Source organism: Brassica napus, chromosome C4 (genome assembly GCF_020379485.1).
Source record: "Brassica napus cultivar Da-Ae chromosome C4, Da-Ae, whole genome shotgun sequence".
Lineage (NCBI taxonomy): Eukaryota > Viridiplantae > Streptophyta > Magnoliopsida > Brassicales > Brassicaceae > Brassica > Brassica napus.
In genome coordinates, this window is record NC_063447.1 from 62,637,834 (window position 1) to 62,651,994 (window position 14,161).

Here is a 14,161-nt window from a genome sequence, read left to right on the forward strand (position 1 = left end):
TCTCCGTTTTTATAGAAAATAGTGATTTTATAGTGGTTAGTTAACCAATTTTGGGAATATTATGAAGTTTTACTAAATTAATTGACAAAAAAATTTAAACGATGCCCATGTACCATGAAAGAGAGTTTAATATACATTAATACAAATGTAGAATATGTTTAGAAATTTTCAAACAACAGTAATGATCATAGGCATCAGTATATAGAGCATTTACCGAAAAATTCAATATTTTCTTAGGGTTTAACCCATAGATTTTGAGAAAATTCAAAAAATTGAAAATTCTATTTTAATGCATAGTTGCGTCCTTAACTAACATATGATGAATTTCAAATAGGTTTGGAATCTTTGTTGTCTCCGTTTTTCCAGAGAATAGCGATTTCATTGTGGTTAGTAAACCAATTTAGGGAGTATTATGAAGTTTTACTAAATTAATTGACAAAAAATTTAAACGATGCCCATGTACCATGAATAAGAGTTTAATATACGTTAATACAAATATAGAATGTGTTTAGAAATATTAAAACAACAGTAAAGATCATAGGCTTCAGTATATAGAGTATTTACCGAAAAATTAAATATTTCGTAGGGGTTGTTAACCCATAGATTTTGAGAAAAAATCAAAAAAATGAAAATTCTATTTTAATGCATAGTTGCATCCTTCACTAAAAAATGATGAATTTCAAAGAGGTTTGAAACCTTTGTTGTCTCTGTTTTTCTTGAGAATAGCGATTTTGTAGTCTTTAGTCAACCAATTTAAGGATTATTATGAAGTTTTACTAAATTAATTGACAAAAAAATTAAACGATGCCAATGTACCATGAAAGAGAGTTTAATATACATTAATAAAAATATAGAATGTGTTTAGAAATATTAAAACAACTGTAAAGATCATAGGCTTAACTATATAGAGCATTTACCGATAAATTAAATATTTCGTAGGGGTTAACCCATAGATTTTGAGAAAAATTTTAAAAAAATGAAAATTCTATTTTAATGCATATTTGCATCTTTCACTAACATCTGATGAAGGTCAAAGAGGTTTGGAACCTTTGTTGTCTCCGTTTTTCTAGAGAATAGCGATTTTATAGTGGTTAGTCAACCAATTTAGAGAGTATTATGAAGTTTTACTAAATTAATTGACAAAAAAATTAAACGATTCCCATGTACAATGAAAGAGAGTTTAATATACGTTAATAAAGATGTAGAATGTGTTTAAAAATTTTAAAACAACACTAAATATCATATGCTTCAGTATATAGAGCATTTACTCATAGATTTTGAGAAAAATTCAGAAAAATGAAAACTCTATTTTAATGCATAGTTGCATCCATCACTAACTTATGATGAAGGTCAAAGAATTTTGGAACCTTTGTTTTCTCCGTTTTTCTAGAGAATAGCGATTTTTGAGTGGTTAGTCGACCAATTTAGGGAGTATTATGATTTTTTACTAAATTAATTGACAAAAAATTTAAACGATGCCCATGTACCATGAAATAGAGTTTAATATACATTAATACAAATATATAATGTGTTTAGAAATATTAAAAGAACAGTAAATATCATAGGCTTCAGTATATAGAGTATTTACCAAAAATTAAATATTTTCGTAGGGGGTGTTAACCCATAGATTTTGAGAAAAATTTAAAAAAATGAAAATTCTATTTTAATGCATAGTTGCATCCTTCTCTAACATATGATGAAGGTCAAAGAGATTTGGAACCTTTGTTGTCTCCGTTTTTCTAGAGAATATCGATTTTATAGTGGTTAGTCAACCAATTTAGAGAGTAAAGTTTTACTAAATTAATTGACAAAAACTTTAAATGACACCCATGTACCATGAAATATAGTTTAATATACATTAATACAAATGTAGAATGTGTTTAGAAATTTTAAAACAACACTAAAGATCATAGGCATAAATATATAGAGCATTTAAAATTTAAGAAAAAATTCAAAAAAATAAAAATTCTATTTTAATGCATAGTTGCATCCTTTAGTAACATATGATGAAGGTCAAAGACGGTTGGAACCTTTGTTGTCTCCGTTTTCTTAAGAGAATAGCAATTTAAATATTGGTTAGTCAACCAATTTAGGGAGTATTATGAAGTTTTACTAAATCAATTGACAAAAAATTTAAACGATGTCCATGTAGCATGAAAGAGAATTTAATATACATTAATAAAAATATAGAATGTGTTTAGAAATATTAAAACAACAGTAAAGATCATAGGCTTCAGTATATTGAGCATTTACCGAAAATTAAATATTTCGTAGAGGGGTTAACCCATAGATTTTAAGAAAAAAATCAAAAGAATGAAAATTCTATTTTAATGCATAGTTGCATCCTTCACTAACATATGAAAAAGGACAAAGAGGTTTGGAACATTTGTTGTCTCCGTTTTCTAGAGAATAACGATTTTATAGTGGTTAGTCAACCAATTTTGGGAATATTATGAAGTTTTACTAAATTAATTGATAGAAAATAAAATGATGCACATGTACTATGAAAGAGAGTTTAATATACATTAATACAAATATAGAATGTGTTTAGAAATTTTAAAACAACACTAAAGATCATAGGCTTCAGTATATAGAGCATCTACCGAAAAATTCAATATTTCGTACGGGTTAACCCTTAGATTTTGAGAAAAATTCAAAAAAATGAAAATTATATTTTAATGCATAGTTGCATCCTTCGCGAACATATGATGAAGGTCAAAGAAGTTTGGAACCTTTGTTGTCTCCGTTTTTCTATAGAATAGCGATTTTATAGTGGTTAGTCAACCAATTTAGGGAGTATTATGAAATTTTACTAAATTAATTGATAAAAAAAATAAACGATTCCCGTGTACAATGAAAGAGAGTTTAATATACTTTAATACAAATGTAGAATGTGTTTAAAAATTTTAAAACAACACTAAAGATCATATGCTTCAGTATATAGAGTATTTACCGAAAAATTCAATATTTTCATAGGGGTGTTAACCCATAGATTTTGAGAAAAATTAAAAAAAAAATATTCTATTTTAATGCATAGTTGCATCATTCACTAACATATGATGAAGTTCAAAAAGGTTTGGAACCTTTGTTGTCTCCGTTTTTCTAGAGAATAACGATTTTATATTTGTTAGTCAACCAATTTAGGGAGTATTGTAAAGTTTTACTAAATTAATTGATAAAAAATTTAAACGATACTCATGTACCATAGAAAAGAGTTTAATATACATTAATACAAATCGAATAGCTATATACATACACTATGGACATCCTCTTACAGGGGCCGAAATACAATATGGATAAATTGAATTGATTTTTGGAAAGGCCAACTCGACTCGATGGGGGTGACGACGACAACTCCACCTACGATTAGATAGATAATTAACATCTTTAACAAGTGAGACAAACCCTGATCTTTCAGAGTATTTAACAACTTAAGAAAATCATATACAACCCTATTATCAGAGATGTAAAAGTAATGTACACCTGAGATGTGAAAAATGAAAGAGAAGAGAAGATAGTAACGATCGTTATATCTAAACACATTCCACATTCTACATTTTTATTAATGTATATTAAACTCTTTTTCATGATACATGGATATCGTTTTAATTATTTTTCAATTAATTTAGTAAAACTTCGTAATACTCTCTAAATTGGTGGACTAACCAATATAAAATTGCAATTTTCTAGAGAAACGGACACAACAAAAGTTCCAAAACTCTTTGACTTTCATCATATGTTAGTGCAGAGTGCAACTATGTATTAAAATAGTATTTTCATATTATTCAATTTTTTTCAAATTCTATGTGTTAACCCTTACGAAAAGATTGAGTTTTTTGGTAAATGCTCTATATACTGAAGCCTATAATCTTTAGTGTTGTTTTAAAATTTCTAAACACATTCTACATTTGTATTAATGTATATTAAACTCTCTTTCATGGTACATGGATATCGTTTTAATTTTTTGTCAATTAATTTATTAAAACTTCATAATACTCCCTAAATTGGTGGACTAACCACTATTAAATCGCTATTCTCTAGAGAAACGGAGACAACAAAGTTTTCAAACCTCTTTGACCTTCATCATATGTTAGTGCAGGATGCAACTATGCATTAAAATAACATTGTCATATTTTTGAATTTTTCTCAAAATCTATGTGTTAACCCCTACAAAAATATTGAGTTTTTCAGTAAATGTTCTATATACTGAAGCCTGTGATATTTAGTGTTGTTTTAAAATTTATAAACACATTCTTCATTTCTATTAATGTATATTAAGCTCTATTTCATGATACATGGGTATCGTTTTAAGTTTTTGTCAATTAATTTAGTAAAACTTCATAATACTTCCTAAATTGGTGGATTAACCACAATAAAATCGCTATTCTCTAAAAAAATCGAAGACAACAAAGGTTCCAAACCTCTTTTACCTTCATCATATGTTAGTGCAGGATGCAAATATGCATTAAAACAATATTTTCATATTTTTGAATTTTTCTTAAAATCTATGTGTCCCCTACGAAAATATTGAGTTTTTCGGTAAATGTTCTAAACACTGAAGCCTATGATCTTTATTATTGTATTAAAATTTCTAAACACATTCTACATTTGTATTAATATATATTAAACTTTCTTTCATGCTACTTGGGCATCGTTTTACTTTTTTGTCAATTAATTTACTAATATAATACTATCTAAATTTGTGGACTAACCACTATAAAATCGTTGTTCTCTAGAAAAACGGAGACAACAAAGGTTCCAAACCTCTTTGACCTTCATCATATGCTAGTGAAGAATGCAACTATGCATTAAAATAGAATTTATATTTTTGAATTTTTCTCAAAATCTATGTGTTAACCCGTACGAAAATATTGAATTTTTCGGTAAATGTTCTATATACTGAAGCCGATGATCTTTCATGTTGTTTTAAAATTTCTAAACACATTCTACATTTGTATTAATGTATATTAAACTCTCTTTCATGGTGCATGGGCATCATTTTAATTTTAAGTCAATTAATTTAGTAAAACTTCAAAATACTCCATAAATTAGTGGATTAACTATTATAAAATCGTTATTTTCTAGAAAACAGAGACAAAAAAGATTTCATACCTCTTTAACCTTCATCATATGTTAGTGCATGATGAAACTATCCATTAAAACAGTATTGTCATATTTTTTAATTTTTCTCAATATCTATGTGTTAACCCCTATGAAAATATTGAGTTTTCGGTAAATGCTCTATATACTGAAACCTATGATCTTTAGTGTTGTTTTAAAATTTTGAAACACATTCTACATTTGTATTAATGTATATTTAATTTTATTTCATGGTACATGGATATCGTTTTAGATTTTTGTCAATTAATTTAGTAAAACTTCATAATACTCTCTAAATTGGTGGACTAACCACTATAAAATCACCATTCTCTAGAAAAACAAAGACAACAAAGGTTTCATACCTCTTTGACCTTCATCATATATTAGTGCAGGATGCAACTATGCATTAAATAATATTTTCATATTTTTAAATTTTCCTCAAAATCTATGTGTTAACCCCTACGAAAATATTGAGTTTTTCAGTAAATGTTCTATATACTGAAGCCTGTGATATTTAGTGTTGTTTTAAAATTAATAAACATATTCTACATTTCTATTAATGTATATTAAGCTCTCTTTCATGATACATGAGTATCGTTTTAATTTTTTGTCAATTAATTTAGTAAAACTTCATAATACTCCCTAAATTGGTGGACTAACCACTATAAATCACTATTCTCTAGAAAAACAAAGACAACAAAGGTTTCATACCTCTTTGACCTTCATCATATATTAGTGCAGGATGCAACTATGCATTAAAATAATATTTTCATATTTTTAAATTTTTCTCAAAATCTATGTGTTAACCCCTACGAAAATATAGAGTTTTTCAGTAAATGTTCTATATACTGAAGCCTGTGATATTTAGTGTTGTTTTAAAATTAATAAACATATTCTACATTTCTATTAATGTATATTAAGCTCTCTTTCATGATACATGGGTATCGTTTTAATTTTTTGTCAATTAATTTAGTACAACTTCATAATACTCCCTAAATTGGTGGTTTAACCACTATAAAATCGTTATTCTCTAGAAAAACGGAGACAACAAAGGTTCCAAACCTCTTTGACCTTCATCATATGTTAGTGCATGATGAAAATATGCATTAAAACAATATTTTCATATTTTTGAATTTTTCTCAAAGTTTATGTGTTATTTAGTGTTGTTTTAAAATTAATAAACATATTCTACATTTGTATTAATGTATATTAAGCTCTCTTTCATGATACATGGGTATCGTTTTAATTTTTTGTCAATTAATTTAGTACAACTTCATAATACTCCCTAAACTGGTGGTTTAACCACTATAAAATCGTTATTCTCTAGAAAAACGGAGACAACAAAGGTTCCAAACCTCTTTGACCTTCATCATATGTTAGTGCATGATGAAAATATGCATTAAAACAGTATTTTCATATTTTTGAATTTTTCTCAAAGTTTATGTGTTAACCCCCCCCCCATGAAAATATTGAGTTTTTCGGTAAATGTTCTATTTACTGAAGCCTGTGATCTTTAGTGTTGTTTTAAAATTTATAAAAACATTATACATTTGTATTAATGTATATTAAGCTCTCTTACATGATACATGGGCATCGTTTTAATTTTTTGTCAATTAATTTAGTAAAACTTCATAATACTCCCTAAATTGGTGGATTAACCACTATAAAATCGTTATTCTCTAGAAAAACGAAGACAACAAAAGTTTCAAACCTCTTTGACTTTCATCATATGTTAGTGCAGGATGCAAATATGCATTAAAACAATATTTTCATATTTTTCTCAAAATCTATGTGTTAACCCCTACGAAAATATTGAATTTTTCGGTAAATGTTCTATATACTGAAACCTATAATCTTTAGTGTTGTTTTAAAATTTCTAAACACATTCTACATTTGTATTAATGTATATTAAACTCTATTTCATCATCGTTTTATTTTTTTGTCAATTAATTTAGTAAAACTTCATAATACTCCCTAAATTGATGGACTAACCACTATAAAATTGCTATTTTCTAGAAAAATCAGAGATTACAAAAGTTCCAAACCTCTTTGACCTTTATTATATGTTAGTGAAAATCATAGGTTTTGTGAGCATATTAATAACTTACTAGATTTTGACCCGCGCTTAAGAAGCGCGGATATTTTTTTGTTAATCGTTACGCCAATATTAAATGAATTTATATCTATTTATTAGATATCTATAATATTTAAAAGTTGTTCTATTATTATTTTCAGTCTGATACAATGTTTTCACTGAGTTTTCATATCCGATTCAGACTTGTGGTCGAACCGATAGATCCAGTTATTCGTATAGAGTCAAGTTAGGATATAATAAAACAAATATGGTAAAAATACATTAAAATCAAAAAACCATTATTAATGCAATGAAAAGAATATAAATTTGATTTTTTTTGTAGATATTTTGATATATCAATATATATTTGGCTTGCATAAGAATTGTTTTTTGTATGTGAATCACGTTTTTTGTTTCGTTTCTTTGCTGGTTTTTTTTGTAGTGTGTTTGGTTTCGATAGAGTTGATGGATACAGGCTTCTGACAGTGTTTTGAAAACCGATCCGGACCCGCAGTTGAACATGTAAAGTTGGTGACCCAATATAAATGCGGTTAGAGTTTTGTGAAAAACTCAAAATTTAAAAACCCACAAAACCCGTAAAAACCCACTAAAATCCGAAACCCGGTACCGGTTAAACCACTGGTTCAACCAATAGATAACTTATACATTCTAATGTTTAATTTTTATTTTTTATTTTCTAGATTCTAAATTTCTGATTAAAAATTTGAAGAAGAAGAACATGGCAAGCTTGATTATACATTCTTTGTTATTAGCAATTTATTACAATGATGTTTTACTTTTGGTCTATTTTGGATTGAATTTTAATTTATTATTCACATTCGACATAAATATTTATGAATTTAATGTTTTCATTTTTTTTAGATGTCATAACTCTTAACTTGTTACATAATTTTAAATATTCTAAACTATTTTTTTGATATTTTGTATGTCAAATGAAAATAAAAAATATGAAAACTTAGTTAATTATTTTTTAAATGTTTTTAAACATAAAATATACATATCCAAACTATTATTTGATGTTTTAAAAACATTTATAAAATATTGACTTTAGTTTGTATATTTTTATTTTCATATTTAATATATTATTATATAATAAAATTAATTCATTTATTAAATCCGCGGTCGATCTAGTGACCCAATGACCCGGTAAGTCGTCCGGTTCAGTGTCCAGTCGGTTTTCAAAACAGTGGGTTCCGAGGTAGTTTGTATTTATAATAGGAGAGTTTTATAGTCGATGTAGGTTAAGATAAGTTATGATAGAATATATTGTAATCAATGTAGGTTATCGAAAATCTTGGTAAAAAATATAAGTAGGAACGATTAGATATTTTGGTTGATAGAATTAAGGTAAATTATGTAATTGGCCGTACTAAATAAACTTGCAGAGGAAGTCATCAGAATTTTAAGTGTTTTTGGGTTAGATAATAGTAATATTTATTAACAAAAAAATCTAAAAATATATCCACTTAACATATTCACAATATCTTCTTTAGGCTTACATAGTTTGTTAACTTAAATTTTAAATTTTAAATATGTGATTAGCAACAAAGCTTATCGTTTAAAACTGTAAATTGAAGTTAATCTTTAAAAATGTGATTAGCAACGTTGGTAACAAAATATTGTACGATGGTGATGTATTTGAAGTTAATTGTATATATTATGTAAATACTATCTGATGAATATTGTGGTATGTATAAGCTATTGTGTTTTTAAGTTTTTTTATACAGACATGATTGATATTTTAATAAGTAATATTGAATAATGTGTTGACATATATACCATTTTTCACTCGGGAAGAGAAGACATGTAAAGACAGTGTGAAACATCCAAGAAGGTTTTTCATTTTAACAAACAAAAGTTGCACGATGGCAGGATAAAGATGTGATGAATAATGTGGTATCATCGTATAACCTATAGTGTCTTAGGTCTTTAATACAAATCATGTTTGAAGTGTAATTTAATAAGAATAATATGTTACAGGTTTAGAAATAGCTGGTGGGTCATATAATCGAAGTTAGTTTTGGTACAAAGGTCTACTGTTAGTTTCATAACTATAATATGTCACGGTTTAAAAATAGTGTGTGGCTCTTATAATTTACTTTGTTTTGGTACGATGGTTTACTAATCCATTAAACGGTTTAGAATTATAATAATGTAACCAGTCTGGTAGTTTGAGTAAAAAAGCGGACACATCTTGTCACATATTGTTATAATATAGAAGGTAAGACCAAAAAATGAAAAAAAGAAAGGGTCCAAAATGACTTTCATAGGTAGATTTATTAAAACTCCTTCCCTTTTAATAATATTGATTTTAAATATGTGATTAGCAACAAAGCTTATCGTTTAAAACTGTAAATTGAAGTTAATCTTTAAAAATGTGATTAGCAACGTTGGTAACAAAATATTGTACGATGGTGATGTATTTGAAGTTAATTGTATATATTATGTAAATACTATCTGATGAATATTGTGGTATTTATAAGCTATTGTGTTTTTAAGTTTTTTTATACAGACATGATTGATATTCTCGGGAAGAGAAGACATGTAAAGATAGTGTGAAACATCCAAGAAGGTTTTTCATTTTAACAAACAAAAGTTGCACGATGGCAGGATAAAGATGTGATGAATAATGTGGTATCATCGTATAACCTATAGTGTCTTAGGTCTTTAATACAAATCATGTTTGAAGTGTAATTTAATAAGTATAATATGTTACAGGTTTAGAAATAGCTGGTGGGTCATATAATCGAAGTTAGTTTTGGTACAAAGGTCTACTGTTAGTTTCATAACTATAATATGTCACGGTTTAAAAATAGTGTGTGGCTCTTATAATTTATTTTGTTTTGGTACGATGGTTTACTAATCCATTAAACGGTTTAGAATTATAATAATGTAACCAGTCTGGTAGTTTAAGTAAAAAAGCGGACACATCTTGTCACATATTGTTATAATATAGAAGGTAAGACCAAAAAAATGAAAAAAAGAAAGGGTCCAAAATGACTTTCATAGGTAGATTTATTAAAACTCTTTCCCTTTTAATAGTATCGATATCTGTAAAAACAAGACCCAAATAGATTGTGTTCATACAACTAATTTTCTGGTTAACATGTATATTTATGTATGTAGCCATAGCGAATATAAAAGTTGACAGGGTAACAAGAATAAAATAGACTATCATTCAAAGATTTCTTACCGTTAACATTCAACTCTTTTTACATATATTATGCAATCAGTAAGATTTTACAGAGACTCGAGATACTGAGTAGGGGCATAAAACACACAACACATAAACTAAAGACAGATTCAAGAAGCTTTTAATTTTTCATTTTGGAACTAAAGATCAAATTAATTAAGTAATTATACATTCATCCTCATTGGGGTTTTGTTTTATTGAGCTTCCTGAATATATATAACCTCTTCTCAGTTGAACGAGGACTGGTTCAAGGGACTCCTCCCACAACTCGCAGGCTTGGGACTGTTTCCAACGACACGAGGACTCATCTGACTCAACCTTATTTCACCCACTCGTGGACTAGACAAACTCCTATTATTGAGCGGAGTTGAACTCGAACTCGTCACCTTAGGACTACTCGTGTGTCTAAACTCTCCTCTGCTTCGTGTAATAACCTCATCAAGAATCTCTGAGTCTCCTGGATACGAAGTTGTCGATCCAATCTCCGTTTCCTGCTCAGAAAGTTTTAAGTATGAAAAAAAAAAGAAGCTAAAGTAAAAAAACAGATGAGTTATGCTTTCAAGTTACCGCTGCGAGATTAAAGGGTAAAGCTGGAGCTTCTTCATACTCTGCTGCGTCCAGATCCTGAAGATGAGCTCCTTTGAAGAACCTAGGGAGTATGTACTGTCTTACGGGGATTAAGAACATGATCATCAAAGGGAACATGACTCCTGCGATTGGGATCCATGTGAGGCCAAAGCAGATTAACAGATAAACCGTTTGGAAAACAGTGAACATTGCAATGGCCTTGAAAGGAACTGTTTCAACGAACGTTGCATGGTAGTCTTCAAGAACCCTGCAACACACACAAAATGAGTCATTAGGCTTCTTGAAGTAATGATGAAAAAGATAGATAGGAGGTTTAGTTTATACTTGAAGCGGCGACTTGGGGCGGTGAAGAGAAGTAAGATTCTTTCCCAGAATTGGTTTCCAGGTAAGCTTTCAATAGCCATGAAGGCGAAGTAGCCCCAAAGGACTGAGGTTGGGATCATTTTAAGGATGGGCATAGCTGCAACGCATCCTCCTACCATTGTGGATTGGAGGAAGTTGCTTACACGCTGCTCTTTGACTTCTACTGGTAACAGATCATCAATCTCTTTCTCTATATCGAATAGAGTTTCATCAACTGGAGCGTTGAGGTTTCCCGTGAATGTAGTTGCTTGGATTGTTGATTCTTTCAGTTCTTTTAAACCCTGCAAGTAGAAAGAAAAGAAACTGTTCTTAGTAATTCTCTGTTCTATTATTGGAAAGAAAAAATAGAATGGGAGATATTATTACTTGAGGTTGCTGATATACTAATGGTGTCTGCATGTGATGATAGGCTTCTTGCATGTTGTTGTAGAGTTGTCCCAAACTCGCATTCTTTTTTATGCTTCTTCTTGCTGTGGCAACCAGTCTGTTCCGAAGCAACTGCATAGAGAGAGAGAGAACTCAGGAAACTCCTACAAGATAAGGCTGTGGTGATTGAGTGATGTTACCTGGTACTTAAGAGTTGCTAAGCTTTTGGTATGCATAGGAGATTGAGGAATGACACCGTTTGATGGAGGGACTCCAAGTAGACCACACATTAAGGTCTGCAAATGATTATTATGACCAATAAGCCCTCAATAGAAATGTTTTCAGACATGTAAAACCCTTATTCTTCTTACCAGGAACCCAAGAAGAAGCAAGTCGTAGTGGTAAGAAGAGGGCTTTCTCAAGTTGAATTCTTTCTGCTGAGCAAGCTGAGAAGCAACGCTATGATCAAAGTAGTAAAGCACAGCAATCATTGATGCTGGTATGAAAGCTCCAATTATGTAGACCACTGGAACATCAAGCATCTCCTGTACAACGGTCCAATTACCATAAGCGCCAGGGGACCAAGGGTTTGGGCTAAAAAGCCGGCGGGGGATGCCTTTAGGAACATCTCCTGACGGAATGTAGGAGACACCGGTCCACACTAGAACCATTAGTGGTACACCATAGTCTGCTACTAAGCTTCTGAGCCACCCTGCTCAAGCAAGAGAAGCAAAACTGATTTTGTAAGAAGAATCTTTAGCTCATTAAATTATAGAGAATGCTCTATTTTTGACTTACCAGTACCGTAGCGCCATGATCTGGCTTTTCTGCTTCGAAGTCCAGTAAGAAGAAGGCCAAAGGAGAGAACCAGAGCGAACATCCCATTAGCAAACCTCCATGAAGGTAAGAACTCCTTCAGCTTCTCATTTTCACGTTCCGGAATGTGAAACTCATCCACTAGCCCCTGGATCAATCAATCAATCATGCGTTAGAGATGATAAACAAAAGAAATGGAATGTTGGTGAAAAAGGTTCATACTTTGATGGCTTGTTGCATGAAGAGCATAGCGATAAGCAGTCCAAACAACTCCCCAGCAACACGGGTGAACCTATTGATGATGGAACAAGCTCCACATATAGCCATCACAAACAGCATCAAAGCAGTCCAAACACAGACCCTACACACACACATTCAAACAGAGTTGTGTCAACACACATGATTACTCTTTTAAAGCAAAAACTCAACAAAGAGGACTCTTACCATCCAGACCAAGCCAAGAAGAGGTCTCGTCCAAGTTCAGACCTAGCCTTTGCGAAGTTAAACATGAATGTATACATAATAACAGTCGGCTCTGCAACACCGAGTATAAGCAGTGGCTGACCTCCGATAACAGAGTGAATGATGCCGCAAATGGCGGTGGATGCTAAGGTCTGAACAGCCGTCAGAACTCCATCTGCAAAATTTCAAATCTTTGATAGTGGGGATTGATTAAAGGTGGAGACTTTACTTTTACTTTACCAGTGTTTCTTTCGAGCTGTTCACCGAAGGAGATGACAGGGATCGCAGAGGCGAAGAATATGTAAGTGGTGGGAGCCAGAATCCTAAAGCCAGCTTTGAATCCGCCGGTCCAGTCTTGCTTATAGCACATGAGTCTGCCTTTGAGATCATTCTTGATTCCTTCAAACGGCACAAAGGTCTCTTCCATGGTTTGCTCTGTTTCGTTCAGTCAATTCGTCAAACACTTGGAGTTCTGAAAGATTTTGAGCTCAAACCCGGTTTAAGGGGGGAAAGCTTATTGAGCTATTTCGAACCGGAGAAACCCATTTCGAAGAACATCTCTCAGTTCAAGGTTAGAGAAGAGCAGGAGATAAAAATGCAGGAGAGCACAACAAGGAGGAGGTTTGTTAGAAGAAGATTGAATCTGGATGAAGAAACTGGGAGAGGATACATGGAACGAGTTTACATGTTATCGAGAAGAAAGAGAGGTGTTTTTGATTTGGATGAGAAGAAAGTGGAGAGTTGTTGAATTACATGAAAGTTTCAATGTATGTTTTGTGTTGTTGTTATGTCTCCTGGCAACTGGCAATGAAGAAGAAGAAGAAGAAGACGAAGGAATCTCCATTTATATAAGCTACTCAAACTAAAATAAAATAAAATAAAATTTCATAATTTCAACAGAAATATTTTAAAATATCAGCATATCACTTTTTATTAAAAAATTATAAAATAATATATATAATATATTTTATATTTCAGTTTGGATTTAGGAGTAAAGTTTAGTATTTACAATGTGTGATTAGAATAAAGATCTATACTATTAAAATAGAATGAGTTTTAAAAAATCTACTTAGACAAGGTTATTGCACCATTTCATTAATTTACCTAGACCAACTAAATCATCTTTCTAAATATCTCCTAATAGTATTAGCTCCTATATGTAAGATTCTGATCTAGAG

At 30.5% G+C, this 14,161-nt stretch overlaps 1 protein-coding gene across 1 annotated transcript; it reads right to left on the minus strand.

Moving 5' to 3' along the window:
* Positions 1-10,362: 10,362 nt before the first annotated feature.
* LOC125585724 (boron transporter 1-like) lies at positions 10,363-13,803 on the minus strand. Its single transcript, XM_048755336.1, has 10 exons — positions 13,224-13,803; positions 12,966-13,158; positions 12,744-12,882; positions 12,504-12,669; positions 12,077-12,417; positions 11,906-12,001; positions 11,706-11,837; positions 11,301-11,620; positions 10,956-11,223; positions 10,363-10,879 (listed from the first exon to the last, which is right to left on the minus strand). Exons 1-10 carry the CDS (start codon positions 13,408-13,410, stop codon positions 10,616-10,618), a joined length of 2,106 nt encoding a protein of 701 aa, XP_048611293.1. The 5' UTR covers positions 13,411-13,803; the 3' UTR covers positions 10,363-10,615.
* Between the last annotated feature and the right edge of the window lie 358 nt (positions 13,804-14,161).

Coding starts and splice junctions, on each gene's coding strand:
- LOC125585724 (XM_048755336.1), bottom strand. CDS start 13,410: ATGGAAGAGACCTTTGTGCCGTTTGAAGGAATCAAGAATGATCTCAAA. Junction 12,418..12,503: donor ATCATGGCGCTACGGTACTG/GTAAGTCAAAAA, acceptor TTGCTTGAGCAG/GGTGGCTCAGAAGCTTAGTA. Junction 11,621..11,705: donor TAGTATATCAGCAACCTCAA/GTAATAATATCT, acceptor TTCTACTTGCAG/GGTTTAAAAGAACTGAAAGA.